The following is a 12,935-nucleotide window of genomic DNA, read 5'->3' as shown; positions in this document are numbered from 1 at the left end:
TGTCTGCCTGGGCCACAAGTCTCTGTTTCCCTATCTGAAAGAGTTCAGACAGGCGGGCTTTTGCTTGATTGTTTGTGTTGTCTGCCTTTCCTTCTGCCCTCTCAGGTTACGCTCTCCGGGGTCCGGGCCTGACCCCGGCCCGCCCTTGGTGAACCACCGCTGACGAACCCTCCCGCAACACGGGCCCGAAGGCCCCGAAGGCTGTGGCGGACAGCCACCATCCCCCACGCGGAGCCGGGCCAGGATCCGCCTCCGCGGCCGCAGGGGCGAGGCGAGGCGAGGCGGGGCCGGGCCGGGCCGGGCCGTGCCCCGGGGCGGGCGGAGGCGCAGTGCCCGGTAGGAAGAAGCGGAGTTGGCCGCAGCGCTTGCACTCTCCGAGGGCACAGCTGGCGAGGTGCGTGGTCGCTGCGCTACGGCGGCTCCCGCTGCCGGGGGGGAACGGAAGGTTCCCCCCAGTCCCTTCCCGCCGCCTTCCAGGCGCGAAACCCTCCGTGGGCGCGGGACGGGCATGGCGCGGGGCCGGGGCCGCTCCGCAGAACCTCCGGGGCCCTGGAGCCCGTCGCCCCGTGCAGGCGGCAGCCGGGTGTGGTGGCGGGGAGTCGGCGGGAACAGCTCCCGGGGGTGCGGCTAGATCCGGCCGGTGGTGCTGGAGAGGTGGGAGCGGCCGAGGCGCAAGCTGCGCGGCCGCGATAAAGCGTAGGAGCTCGGCGGAGGTGGAGGCGCCGGCTCAGCCGCAGGCGGGACCTACATGTTTGGAAGCGTGTTTGGAGCGGGGCGGGGCGGGGCGGGGCTGTGCCGTGCCGTGCCGTTTGAGTGCGCTTTGGGAAGTCGCGTTGCGACACCAGCCAAGAGAAGAGTGGCCCGGTGCTAATGTTGCCGATTACAGCTGCGTAGTTAGTCTGCGTTGGGACGGGGGCCTTAGCACAGCTGTGCCCGCCGAGGGCACAGCAGCTCTGGTGTCTTTTAAGACACTTTACATGGGATCTAGACTTGTGCACTTAACCAGGCTCAAGTTTTGCATTCGCACCGTTGAGAGGTGGTGTAACATAACCTGTGTGGATCAGGCTGTTTGTCGGCTAAGCATATCCCTTCAAGCCCTGTGCAGTTTTAGTATGTGGAGCTTAGTTTTTGCATTTCTACCGGTGTTAAAAATGTAACTAATGTGTTATGCTTCCTTTTTGTAGTGAAGGCAAGGCCTGTGCTTTATGACGGTTTGGAGAGGGCAACCTTTCTAGTAGGGGAAATGGGTAGACGTGGTGTAGTTCCAGAGATGGTGGTGGACAGTTTCTCATGACTTTATATAGTTCTTAGATGTGTTTTCAGCATAGCTTCAAAATACAGCAGAGAAAAATGATTTTGATGCCATGGATTTACTTTATTTTTGTTATGTGAAACTCTGAGCTTTCTGCTGTGGTGCAGTTAAAAATTGCAGTTTCTGTTCATTGCTGAGAAAAACCTTTGCTAAATCACTGATTATCTTGAGAACTGCTGTACTGCAGTGCGAGAAGAGGAAGAGTTCTGCTGGATTTCGCATAGTCCCTGGACCCGGTGCTTTGCCCATGACCCAAGCACTGTTTCAGAAAGAATAAAAGAGGGAGCAAAATCCCATCACTGCAGACAGATATGTCCAGGCAAGGCTAGATTTGTTTCACTGAGTAAACAGTTGCTTACCTCCATGCTGCCCACCTCCCCACCAAGGATTTACCTTCAGAGCAAGAGTCTTCTACTGCTCTTGGCTTGTCTAGTTTCCCTTGTTTGGCTATAGCTGGCAGTAACTCTGTGCTGAAAGCACAATGAGAGATTGTTAGAGCTGTAATCAAGTTAATAATATTATTACCTTTTTTATTATTCTTGTTAAAATTATATCATAGGAAATAACTATAACAAAAAGTGCATTTATTTTGGTCTCAAGCTGAGACGTACTGGTTTTATAGATTCCTAATTACCAAGTGCATGATTGAAGCATTTGCTGAGGCAAAAGCCTTGCTCTGTTCATAGCACAAATTGAGTGTGCAAGCGGATATGCTTTTCATTTACATGCATTCAGTCCTCATCACATTCTTAACGTTACGGTGTTCATAAAAGGTACCACCTCCATTGGATTGGGGGTTTGGTATGGTCTCACAGAAAGAGACCTCATTAGCTTAAACCTCCCATGATAAAAGCATAACTAGTTCTCTTCTTTTTTGTCATTACAACTTAATCTTTGCCCGTGAATCATGCTAAAAGCAATTTTTAAGAACAAGGTCTCAGAGGAGAAAAATGCATGTTTAACTCGGTTTGATCACAAGTTATTGCTGGGTAGGAAAATACTGGTTCATTTGAAAGCTAAAGTGCAATTATAATTGTGTAATTTTACAAAAAAAAGGTATACAATAATAATTTTCCTCTTTAAAATTACAGTATACATAGTATGTCATCACACTCTTTCTATCCTGGTAACTGCTTAGTTAAATTCACTGGTTCAAATGAATTGGTCTAAAATCTGTGTGTTATTTCAAAAGTACTAATTTCTATGACTAAATTTTATTTCTGCAATTACATTAAATATTTTGGTGGTTTATATTTTGACAGTTTAATAAGCAGATATAATGGAAGCAAAATAATATGATTTCTCATCTTAAAGTATTACATCATGACATTGTGAAAATAAACTGAGGAAAATACATTTGATAATAGACTTGTCACAGTGGCAAAATTGTGCTGTTATTGCAGAGATGTTAACAAAAGGCTGTTCTGACAATCTTGTTGTCAGAACTTTGGATTGCTATGGTGTTAGCCTAACTTTAATGTTCTTTAAAAGGTCATCAGTGAAAAGTGGAGAAATGGCTAGATTGACCCAGTTCGTTGACAATGAAGTCTTCCGGGCTTTCGCTACTTACGCGGCTATTGTTCTTGTAAAAATGATGCTTATGGCTGTTACAACATCATACTTCAGACTCACAAGAAAGGTAAGAAATTGGGAATACTATCTGGTAGAATAGATTGAAATTTGTACTGAAATAATATCATAAGTGCTCAGCTTTCAAATACTGGTGCTTTTCTTCCTCATCCCTCCAATAATGATATTCTGAGTTTGGCGTGCTGGTGCTTTGTTGGTCTCAAATGGACTACATCTTTAACCTAATTATAATTACGAGACTGTATCTTACAGTTGAATTTGACTTACTCGGCCCTTATAAAACATTTCTGTTATTTTTAAATAAGAGTTTTTCATAACTGTAATTTCCACCGTCTTCTGAAAAGCTGGTGTCCAGGATACACAGCTTATAAAGCAAATAAAGTGCGATATGCAACCATGTTACATGGATAATCAACTAGTAGGTTCAGAAGAGCGGATATGAAGTGGATTTTTATGCATCTATAACCCTTTCATCCAGTAATTCTAAAGCTCTTTACATTCCCTAGTTGTTTTAGCCTTCCCATTGCAGGTAGGTCAATTATCTAAAACAAAATATTTTTTTTTATAGAATGTGAGGCAGGGCAAAAATTTATGTGGATTGGTATGTAGGCTGTATAAACATATGAAAGATCTACTGAGGTTTACTAAATAATGCAGAAGGATCAAATAATTGCACCTAGCTTCGGAGAGGGTGCTCATGGGAAGCATGGTGCTGTGTTTGCGCTGTTCTTGGTCTTCTCTAGGCATCTGCTCATGGCCACTGATGGAAACACTTGGTCCTGGGCTGAGAGAGCCCAGAGTTTGCCTTATATGGCTATTCTTGTGAGATCTCGTTCTGTGAGACAGCATGTGCTTCAGGGATTTTGTTGCAGTCCTTTTGTTTGTCCTTTTGCTGTTGGTTTTTTTTTTTTCCTGCTGGGTACAAGAGAACCCAGATGAACTGTTCTGTTGTTCATGAGATCCTAAGACCTCGTTACTATTACTGGATTCTGGTAGCTCTTTAGGTCTTTGAAACAGCTGAAGACTGGCTACAGTAGAGCACACAGCGTGTTCTTTATATCCAGAATAGGACCCAGATGTCTGTGTTGTAACCTTGCTTTTGCTCTTGCAGAAGCACATTAGCTGTACTGATCCTATGTGTAGATCCAGTCATGTCCTGTATTAACACTTGTAGCCATGTTATGGTCCATATGTATGTAGGTGACAATAGAGCATTCCTTAATTTGAAGTACTTGGTTTTCTTATGACAGGCAGTAATACTACAAACAGACAAATTAGTGAAGTCATTTCCTATGTAATACTAAAAAGTCTTTAAAATGTTAAGACAAAAGGAGGAAAGCAGATGGCGGAGTGAGAAAAGGTAAAATGTTGCTGATGTGATACTGTTAATGTGTCTCAAGAATTTTGAGGCCAAGGATATTTCACAGGAAGGCATCAAGGCTGCCTCAGAAAGCAGTCGTGTAGCTCTCCTAAAATAGAACAGTTTTCTTGACTTACGCTTGCATAGCCTGAACGGTCGCCAGAATGCATGTGTTACTACATGTGTCAGCAAGGAGAGATCTACTGACTAACTAAATTAAATATTGTTTTCAAGTTGTGTCTTACAGTATTTGGAGGAGGTCATATAAGTAGAAAAATTTGTACCTAAGAGGAAGGGGAGGAACTTATTTGGTCATAAATGAAGATGGGAGTAAGTCTCTCAGGTGCTATTGCTGTGCAGACTTCTGAAGAAGGAAGGGATCCAAAAAGGCTTTCAGATAACTTGTCAAGAATAGTGAAAAAGAGACTTAGGCAGTACAGACAGTAGTTCTTCCATTCAGGTCCCTATGTTCCTTCAGCCCATTGGCATCACTTCAGGCTGAGTATCAGTCATCTGCAGTGCTTGTCAATCTTACAAGAAGGCTTTATCTGCATGCATAAGTTACATTACATTCATTTGTCAGCATACAAGCTGCATACAGGCTGGGCTCAAGAAAACAGTAATGCAGTGAGCAATATATCATTCCCCATGCATTTAGCTTCAGGTAAGTTATGTGAGGTTATAGCGGCATTAGTAAAAGGAGTGACCTTTATAGCAAGCTGCCTTGACTAGAAGAAACATTCTGGCTACTAATGTCTCTTGTGTGTTTATATTTGAAATAGGCCTTTGACAACCTAGAAGATACAGTATCATTTGGAACAGGCGAAAGTGCTAAAAAACTTGTGCGGGGTCATCCAGATGTCGATCGTGTACGCAGGTAATGCATAGGAGTCTTAAAAATATATTTTAAATAGCAGAATAGTACTAAATCAGGGGATTAATTTCACCACATTCTCTTCGGCAAGCCTATGTCTGTTCTGTGTTGCTTTAAGTAGTAATCTAATTCATTAATTTGTTTAAATGAAAGAAACATTTACACATTCAAACAAAATAATAGTACTAAAAATAATAAGTCATTAATCATCCAATCATAGAATGGTTTGGGTTGGAAAGGACCTTAAGATCATCTAGTTCCAACCCCCCTGCCATGGGCAGGGACTCCTCACACTAGACCGTGTCTCCCAAGGCTCTGTCCAACCTGGCCTTGAACACTGCCAGGGATGGAGCATTTATCACTTGTTTGGGCAACCTGTTCCAGTGCCTCACCACCCTCACAGTAAAGAACTTTGTCCTTACATCTAACCTGAACTTCCCCTGTTTAAGTGTAAACCCATTACCCCTTGTCCTTTCACTGCAGTCCCTGATGAAGAGTCCCTTTCCATATTCTATCCATGAATGAAGCTCACAGTTTATTTGCTATATATATTTTTATACTAAAAACTTGAATGTAAATGAACTGTGCCTATTTAAACCACCATTAGGGAAGATCTTGAAAATAAGTGTTAGCTCTGATTTAAGAACAGTGAATCCTTCAAATGTACATGACTGTGGTTTCATGAAGGGTAGTAATTTATGTCTCTTTTGGAATAAAATCACAGAAAGAAGAGTCTAATCTCAGTGGGATGTGAAGATGCTTTGAACTTTCCTTATCTCCCCCTGAGTGGTTCAGGGAGTTGTTAATTGTTTAATTTAGAATCATAGAATAGTAAGGGTTGGAAAGGACCGTAAGATCATCTAATTCCAACCCCCCTGCAATGGGCAGGGACACCTTGCACTAAACCATGTGGCCCAAGGCTCTGTCCAACCTGGCCTTGAACACCGCCAGGGATGGAGCATCCACAACCTCCCTGGGCAACCCATTCCAGTGCCTCACCACCCTCACTGTAAAGAACTTCCTCCTTATATCTAATCTAAACTTCCCCTGTTTAAGTTTGAAGCCATTACCCCTTGTCCTACCACTACAGTCCCTAAGGAAGAGTCCCTCCCCAGCACCCTTGTAGGCACCCTTCAGATACTGGAAGGCTGCTATGAGGTCTCCACGCAGCCTTCTCTTCTCCAGGCTGAACAGCCCCAACTCTCTCAGCCTGTCTTCATACGGGAGGTGCTCCAGCCCTCTTATCATCCTCGTGGCCCTCCTCTGGACTCGCTTCAACAGCTCCATGTCCTTTTCATGTTGAGGACACCAGAACTGTACGCAGTACTCCAAGTGAGGTCTCATGAGAGCAGAGTAGAGGGGCAGGATCACCTCCTTCGACCTGCTGGTCACACTTCTTTTGATGCAGCCCAGGATACGGTTGGCTTTCTGGGCTGCAAGCACACACTGTTGGCTCATGTTAAGCTTCTCGTCAACCAACACCCCCAAGTCCTTCTCTGCAGGGCTGCTCTGAATCTCTTCTCCACCCAACCTGTAGCAGTGCCTGGGATTGCCCCGACCCAGGTGCAGGACCTTACACTTGGCTTGGTTAAACTTCATAAGGTTGTTCTATAAAATCGGGCACTTCTTGGCAAGGAGTAATTGTTTTCTATTTGTAAGTTCTAAGAGGACATCGAAGTCAATACAACATTGTGATCAGATGCCCTTTTAACTCATATTGTTACGTTGGAGAAATGACAACCACCTCACAGCGTCACTTACACAGATTAGATTTTTAAAACACTGCAGAAAGCCAGCCGTGTGCTGGGCTGCATCAGAAGGATCGTGGCCAGCACATCAAGGGAAGTGATTCTTCCCCTCTACTCTGCTGTTGTGAGACCCCACCTGTAGTATTGTGTTCGGCTCTGTGGCCCCCAATACAAGAGGGATGTCGACCTGTTGGAGCGAGTCCAGAGGAGAACCACGAAGATGCTCAGAGGGCTGGAGCACCTCTCCAATGGAGACAGGCTGAGAGAGCTGGGCTTGTTCAGCCTGGAGAAGAGAAGGCTCTGGGGAGACCTTATTGTGATCTTTCACTACCTAAAGGAGGCCTACAAGAAATCTGGAGAGGGACTTTTACAGAAGAATGTAGTGATAAGACAAGAGGGGTTAGCTTTAAGCTGAAAGAGGGAGATTTAGATTACATATAAGGAAAAAAATTCTTCACTATGAGGGTGGTGAGACAGTGGAACAGGTTGTGGCTGCCCCATCCTTGAAAGTGTTCCAGGTCAGGTTGGGTGGGGCTTTGAGCAACCTGCTCTAGTGGAAATTGTCCCTGCCCATGGCAGGGTGGTCGGCGCCAGATGACCTTTAAGGTCACTTCCAACCCAAACCATTTTATGTTTCTGTGATTATCAGATCCTGTGTTGCTGTTTTGCAGAGTTGTTCAGACTTCCCCAGACCTAGTAGGTCAGCTTGGTTCTAGTTACTCCACTGGTGTTGCGGCATCCATGTTTTCCTCCCAAGAATGGTTCTTAATGGAAGTTTGCTATATTCTCTTTTGCAAGCTTCATAGCAACAGATAATTCTGCATAGATTTAGCATGGCTTCTGTTGTATATAAGTGACTGGGATTTATTCTGTTTATGGGTATAGAAGAGACATTACTTTCTTCAGTGTACTTTTTTGGGGAAAAAGAGTAAAATGGCTGGAGGATATGTTTCCTTGTAATGATAAATAAGTTCAGAATGCAGCTGCAAAACAGCACCATGTTCTTATTCTAGTTGGCTGTGAAATTTGACATTAGTAAGGCTTAGAGATTGTTTCAATCAGTAAATTTGGCTGGAAGTCTAATTTATCTAAAGAGGTAAAGGGAGCAGGGGAGGTTTAGGAAGAAGTGTGAAAGAATACTTCAAGATCTGGAGTTCAGTCTCAACACATTTTTAGTAAATTATGTTATGGTTTCAAAATTTCAAACATTCAAAATTTCAGCTATTTTAGTGCTTAGTAGTGAAGAAAATGAACTAAAGCATAACTGTCACACCTGTTAGATGCTCAAAAATAACATTCTTCAAGATGATTTAACTCCATGAAGATCTGATAGAATGTTTCATATATAGGGTATTTCATATTTTCTTTATGGAGACTATGAACTGAGTTTATGGGATGGGCCATGTAGTCTAGTAGCTGCAGTCACAGTCATCCAGTTAATTGAGGTTCAGTTAAGAGAGACTACAGGAAAATTCTAGCTATTTCTCCTCTTCCCTGCCTTTCTTTGCATTCTTGCACACCCACACCCAGATACATTTATATACCTCTGGTAAGTCCCTAATATTACCAGATCCTGGGGAAAAAGTAAGAGCTTTCAAACAGAAGATCAGGAGCTTAAAAATGTGGGGTGCAGCAAGAGACACCAGAGCGATGTCAGGTAAACATGTTAAAAACATTTCAGTAGCTGAATCAAGTCCCCACTGCAGAGGAAGCCAACAGTTGTGTTAGGGCCTTAACAGTATCATGCTCTGAAGATGCTGAAAAATAATGAGCCTTGAAGTGTTTTATTCAACAAAATGTAACACTGTAAACCAACTTTGCTTCTTTCCCCAGATGCCACCTGAATGACCTTGAAAATATTGTCCCCTTTTTTGGCATTGGACTGCTGTATGCTCTTAGTGGCCCTGAGCTGTCCTCAGCCCTGCTGCACTTCAGGATCTTCACTGTGTGTAGGATCATTCACACTTTTGCCTATTTGATCCCTCTTCCCCAGCCCAGCAGAGGTTTGTCTTGGGCAATTGGGTATGTGGTGACCTTCTCGATGTTATACAACCTTATGAAGTCAGTGCTATACCTGTAGCAGAGTCATAGCTTCTGTGTACCATTTGACATTCCATACAAAGTTTCCAGCAGTGTATGTTGATGTCTTGAATGAGCCAGCATTCTGTAGTGACTGGAATTCATTTTTTAACAGAGGCCTTTCTTTGCTGTTCAGAAATACTTCTTTTTGGAAGAAAAAAAAAAGTCTTTCTGTATTCCCTATTCATGGGCTGCATTGCCAAAATATTAGATTGAGTGTTCCCTTTGCGATTTGTAAAGTGCTTACAATTATAAACATGCAATGATGCTGTATTGATAGCATGTGTGGTAATTTTCTACAGATGCACTATTTTTGGCTGTAGCTCTGAAGTCTAAATCAATAAAGACAAGAGGAAAAATAAGCGTGTTTGTATTTTTGTTTTCATTTTGACTCTTCTCGTTGCAGCCAGCAAATAGCATGTCACTATGAATCAGGAAGAGATTCCAATCATACAGTTCTTTGAAGAATGCTTACCTTAATAATAAGATATAATCAGTAATGCTAGGCTTGTTGTAAAAAATCTTTGATGAAATTGTTGTTTGTATAATCCACTTTGGGATTAAAAAACCCAAACCGTTGCAGCTCCATTTCTCTCAGTTGAATAGATAAAAAAAGTATTTGGGCTAAACTCTGTTTAGTGACACTGGTGAAAATTTAAGGTATTTCTTTTTGTTGAAGTTTATCCAATCACAAAACCTGTGTTTGGATTAAGTGTAGGCACTTTGTAGAAGGTTTTTTTTCATTATTTTATTTTTTAATAAATTCGGCACAAAGTAAGCGACACTTGCAAATGTATCGAGTAATTCAGATGTGAATATATAATTAGTTTGCATGTCATGCTGTCATAAATATGTAGCTGATTGATAGAAAATTTTGCTTTTTGCTTGTATCTTTCTATGATGTGTTAATTTGAAATATTTTCTTTAAAGATTTTGGTCTTTTTTTATCTGTTTCTTTTTGTAGCTGTGGCTTAAATAATAGCTCAAGATTTCAAGAAAAAGAAATAATACCCAGGAGAGTCTCAATCTCCATTGTGCTTACCATTGATAAGTTTTGAATGGCAGAAGTCAGAGCGCAACATGTTTGGTTTACTTTCCTATCCCAGAAGCTGTGCTGCGAAGGGATAGCCCAGAGCGGAGCTGGAGAATTCTCTCTGCTGCCTCTGTATGCCAAAGGGTTTGCTTTTTTTCTTGCATGGAAGAAGTAATTGTAGTACCACAAGGCATATCACAGGAGGGCCTACCTGTCTACCCACAGTTGTGAAATGGAAGCTCGTGCAGTGCTATGTTAGTCTGTAACTGAGAAGGGTAGCAGGAAGAGTCAGGAAAGGTGCAGACACAGTGGTTTAATCTGAAGAAGGGAGATTTTTACTGCAATTCAAGGGTAGTGTTTAAGTCATGTCTACTGAAGAAGAGACTGATGGGACTTGAAATCAAGAAGTTAACATTGGTTTAACAGAAATTAAATGTAACTAATGAGTGAAATAATGAACAGCTGGATCCTCTAGAAGGAGATGGTTAAGAGAGGAGGATTAAAAGTTAAACATTGTGGAGCTTCAGTTCCTGACATGGAAGTGTAAGCACATATCAACACTTCTGGGTTACCAGGGACTCCAATGGGAAACGGGCTTTCTTGTTTCTGCTCCTCACATTCTTTCTCCACCACTTCCTACCTGTGCTGTTTTCCTCCTATTTCTTTTTTCTCTGCTAGCTTTTCATGGGATCCTGAGGCCAGCTACCTTGGATGGTATCACGGTAACAAGGTAAGATTGGCCACTGGCTCTTCCTGGCCTAAGAAGGACTGGTGATGGAGGGAGAAGGGGTGAGGCTGCAGCCTTGGGTTGGAGCCCAAACCAATCGTCAGAGTCAACCTGCCGGCTCAGATTGATCAGTATGTAGATACTCTTGACTCCTTATATTGTGATACCAGTATCTAAAGCTGTATTTCCCTCCCTTCTTTGTAGGTTGCCTCTTTTTTTCTAGCTCTGTGTCTTTCTCTCCATTTAAAACAACGGGAAAGTAGCCACCATGGGCAGAGGGGCCCACTTGAAATTCAGGAGCATTGAGAGGGCCTTTCTGACAAGCCTAGTTGTCATTGCCAGACATATGCAGGAACAGCATTTTAAACTCCTTTTGCATCAAACTTTCATACAGAAATATCATTCTGAAGAGAAATACATGGAGCCTGTCTTTATTTCTGTGATCTTACATTTGAAACAAAACTAGTTTTAAATCCCTTCCACTTGCTCAGTGGTTTCATACACTCACTATGTGCTAAGAAGTAGAAAAGACAAACTGAAACCCTTAGAAATACCTAGAGTGATTCAATATTATTCTGTGTTTCTCTTGCATTTATTTTAAACCTATATTTTATTTTCCTTTGCTCCCACAAATACCATCTGTGCATCTGGGTGGGGTACATGCTCAATCTGGGAAATCTGCTTTACCAGCTTTAGTCAAACTCTGACTGCCAGCTCTCTGGAAGTGTGTTGAAGTCAAACAGCTCTTGCATTTCTCCAGGCCATGCTGTAGAGAGATATACTGTACCTGTTGTACAGCTGTAAATTTTAAAAGGTTAGCTTATTTTCAGGAGAACTAATAAACGAAAAGGAGTGTATTAGTTGAACGTATAACTGAGCTAAACTGAATTTTCACCTTTTAAAACATGCACATGTGGATTTTGGACTGCTCTTATCAGGTTCTGTTACAAAATCATAAATCTGTAACTGATGAAAGGACTGGCTGTTATCAGCAGGTATGCTACTTTTGACCTGGTGAAAGTGCAGGAAAGGCTAGTCCATGTGAGACATACAAAATGAGGTCAAACCAACGTCTTCTAGGCTTCATTTCTGTTCCTTATGCCTATTATTCCCACCACTAGTCTTAGGCGAATGAAAAAGGTACAAGTTTTCTTCTCTCTGCCAAGAGAGAAGAAAATTCCTGGCATTTTGTATTCTTACTTCTCCAAAGTACTTTGTGTATCTTTGAAATGGCTCTAATACTTGACCGTGAGGTACTTTAAAATGCTAGCTGACATAGCTTGACTTAGTTAGCTGATTTTGTCTCTGAGTGAATTTCATGGGCTGCTTCATTTTCAGAAGTGTAAACATGTAAGCGATTCTTCAGTTTATTTTTTGACTCTATGAGTAAGTGCTTATGTGGCTTATAGCCTGAGTTACTTTGTCCTGGTTCTCATGGCTGCAGACAATTGTGCTGAAGGCAGCTATGTCTCTTCCCAGTTACTTACAGAAACAAATTCAATCTAGATTTTTGGTGGAAAATGTTTGTAGTGTATGTCCTTTCTAAAAGCAAAAAATCAAAAGCAAAACTTTAAAAATACCCTTCTAAAAGTAGCTATGATGTTGTCTGTTATTAATCAAACTAACACGGTTTTTATTTCAGGGCTGAAGTTTAGGAAGAACTTTTCTCTTTTCCAAAACTTGTCTTGCCGACTCAGGTGACACATCAAGTGCTTTGTGAAAGGTTGTATTAACATACTTTAAAGTACTCTCATAATTAAATATCTCCAGCTGTTGGACACGTAGAAAAATACGTCTTTGGGATTCACTTTAAGTGATTTTTTCAAAATTCCGAATCTTTATTAGTAACTCCCCCTCAAAGATTTTGAAGGCTAAAATCGATCATTAGCTCCTTCAGCCTGACCTCTAGTGGAAAATATGCCATGGAATGACTGTCCTTCTGCTGAGGTGAGTTTAATCATAGGACGGCTTCCAGAAGGGTGTGTGATCTTCATTCAGAGACTTTGGGAGACAGCCATTGACTCTTTTCTATGGCATTGTTTCTCTCTGGAATAGATGCGCACTAAACTTAATCTTTAAAAACAGGATAGGTTCTTTTTGTTGGCTTTGTTGTTTGGTTTTGGGTTTGTTTTGTTTTGTTGTAGGGGTTTTTTTTGTTTGGTTGGTTTTGGTTTTGTGGGTTTTTTGTTTGGTGGTTTTTTATCAAGGCAGT

The 12,935-nt window shown here is 42.1% G+C and overlaps 1 protein-coding gene and 1 long non-coding RNA gene across 3 annotated transcripts; both read left to right on the top strand.

Moving 5' to 3' along the window:
• Positions 1-273: 273 nt before the first annotated feature.
• On the top strand, positions 274-9,449 carry MGST1 (microsomal glutathione S-transferase 1). 2 transcript variants are annotated; one of them, XM_030479330.1, is made up of 4 exons: positions 274-394; positions 2,804-2,951; positions 5,045-5,139; positions 8,718-9,449. In XM_030479330.1, exons 2-4 carry the CDS (start codon positions 2,826-2,828, stop codon positions 8,962-8,964), a joined length of 468 nt encoding a protein of 155 aa, XP_030335190.1. In that variant the 5' UTR covers positions 274-394; positions 2,804-2,825; the 3' UTR covers positions 8,965-9,449. The 2 variants fall into 2 exon arrangements, with proteins under 2 accessions (XP_030335190.1, XP_030335189.1); XM_030479329.2 differs by lacking the exon at positions 274-394 and adding an exon at positions 1,489-1,631.
• A 469-nt stretch (positions 9,450-9,918) lies between these two features.
• On the top strand, positions 9,919-12,683 carry LOC115605217. Its single transcript, XR_003990539.1, has 2 exons — positions 9,919-10,209; positions 10,347-12,683. It is a non-coding gene; the product is annotated as an uncharacterized LOC115605217 (long non-coding RNA).
• Positions 12,684-12,935: the final 252 nt, after the last annotated feature.

The sequence above is a fragment of the Strigops habroptila genome, chromosome 3, assembly GCF_004027225.2.
Source record: "Strigops habroptila isolate Jane chromosome 3, bStrHab1.2.pri, whole genome shotgun sequence".
NCBI lineage: Eukaryota > Metazoa > Chordata > Aves > Psittaciformes > Psittacidae > Strigops > Strigops habroptila.
The sequence above is the reverse complement of the archived record's forward strand: the minus strand, read 5'-3'. Positions and strand labels throughout refer to the sequence as shown.

What these genes read in the sequence shown, in the direction of transcription:
- MGST1 (XM_030479329.2), top strand. An exon ending in ACTTCAGACTCACAAGAAAG is followed by an intron (nt 2,952 to 5,044) that starts GTAAGAAATTGG and finishes TATTTGAAATAG; the next exon opens with GCCTTTGACAACCTAGAAGA. An exon ending in GATGTCGATCGTGTACGCAG is followed by an intron (nt 5,140 to 8,717) that starts GTAATGCATAGG and finishes TTCTTTCCCCAG; the next exon opens with ATGCCACCTGAATGACCTTG.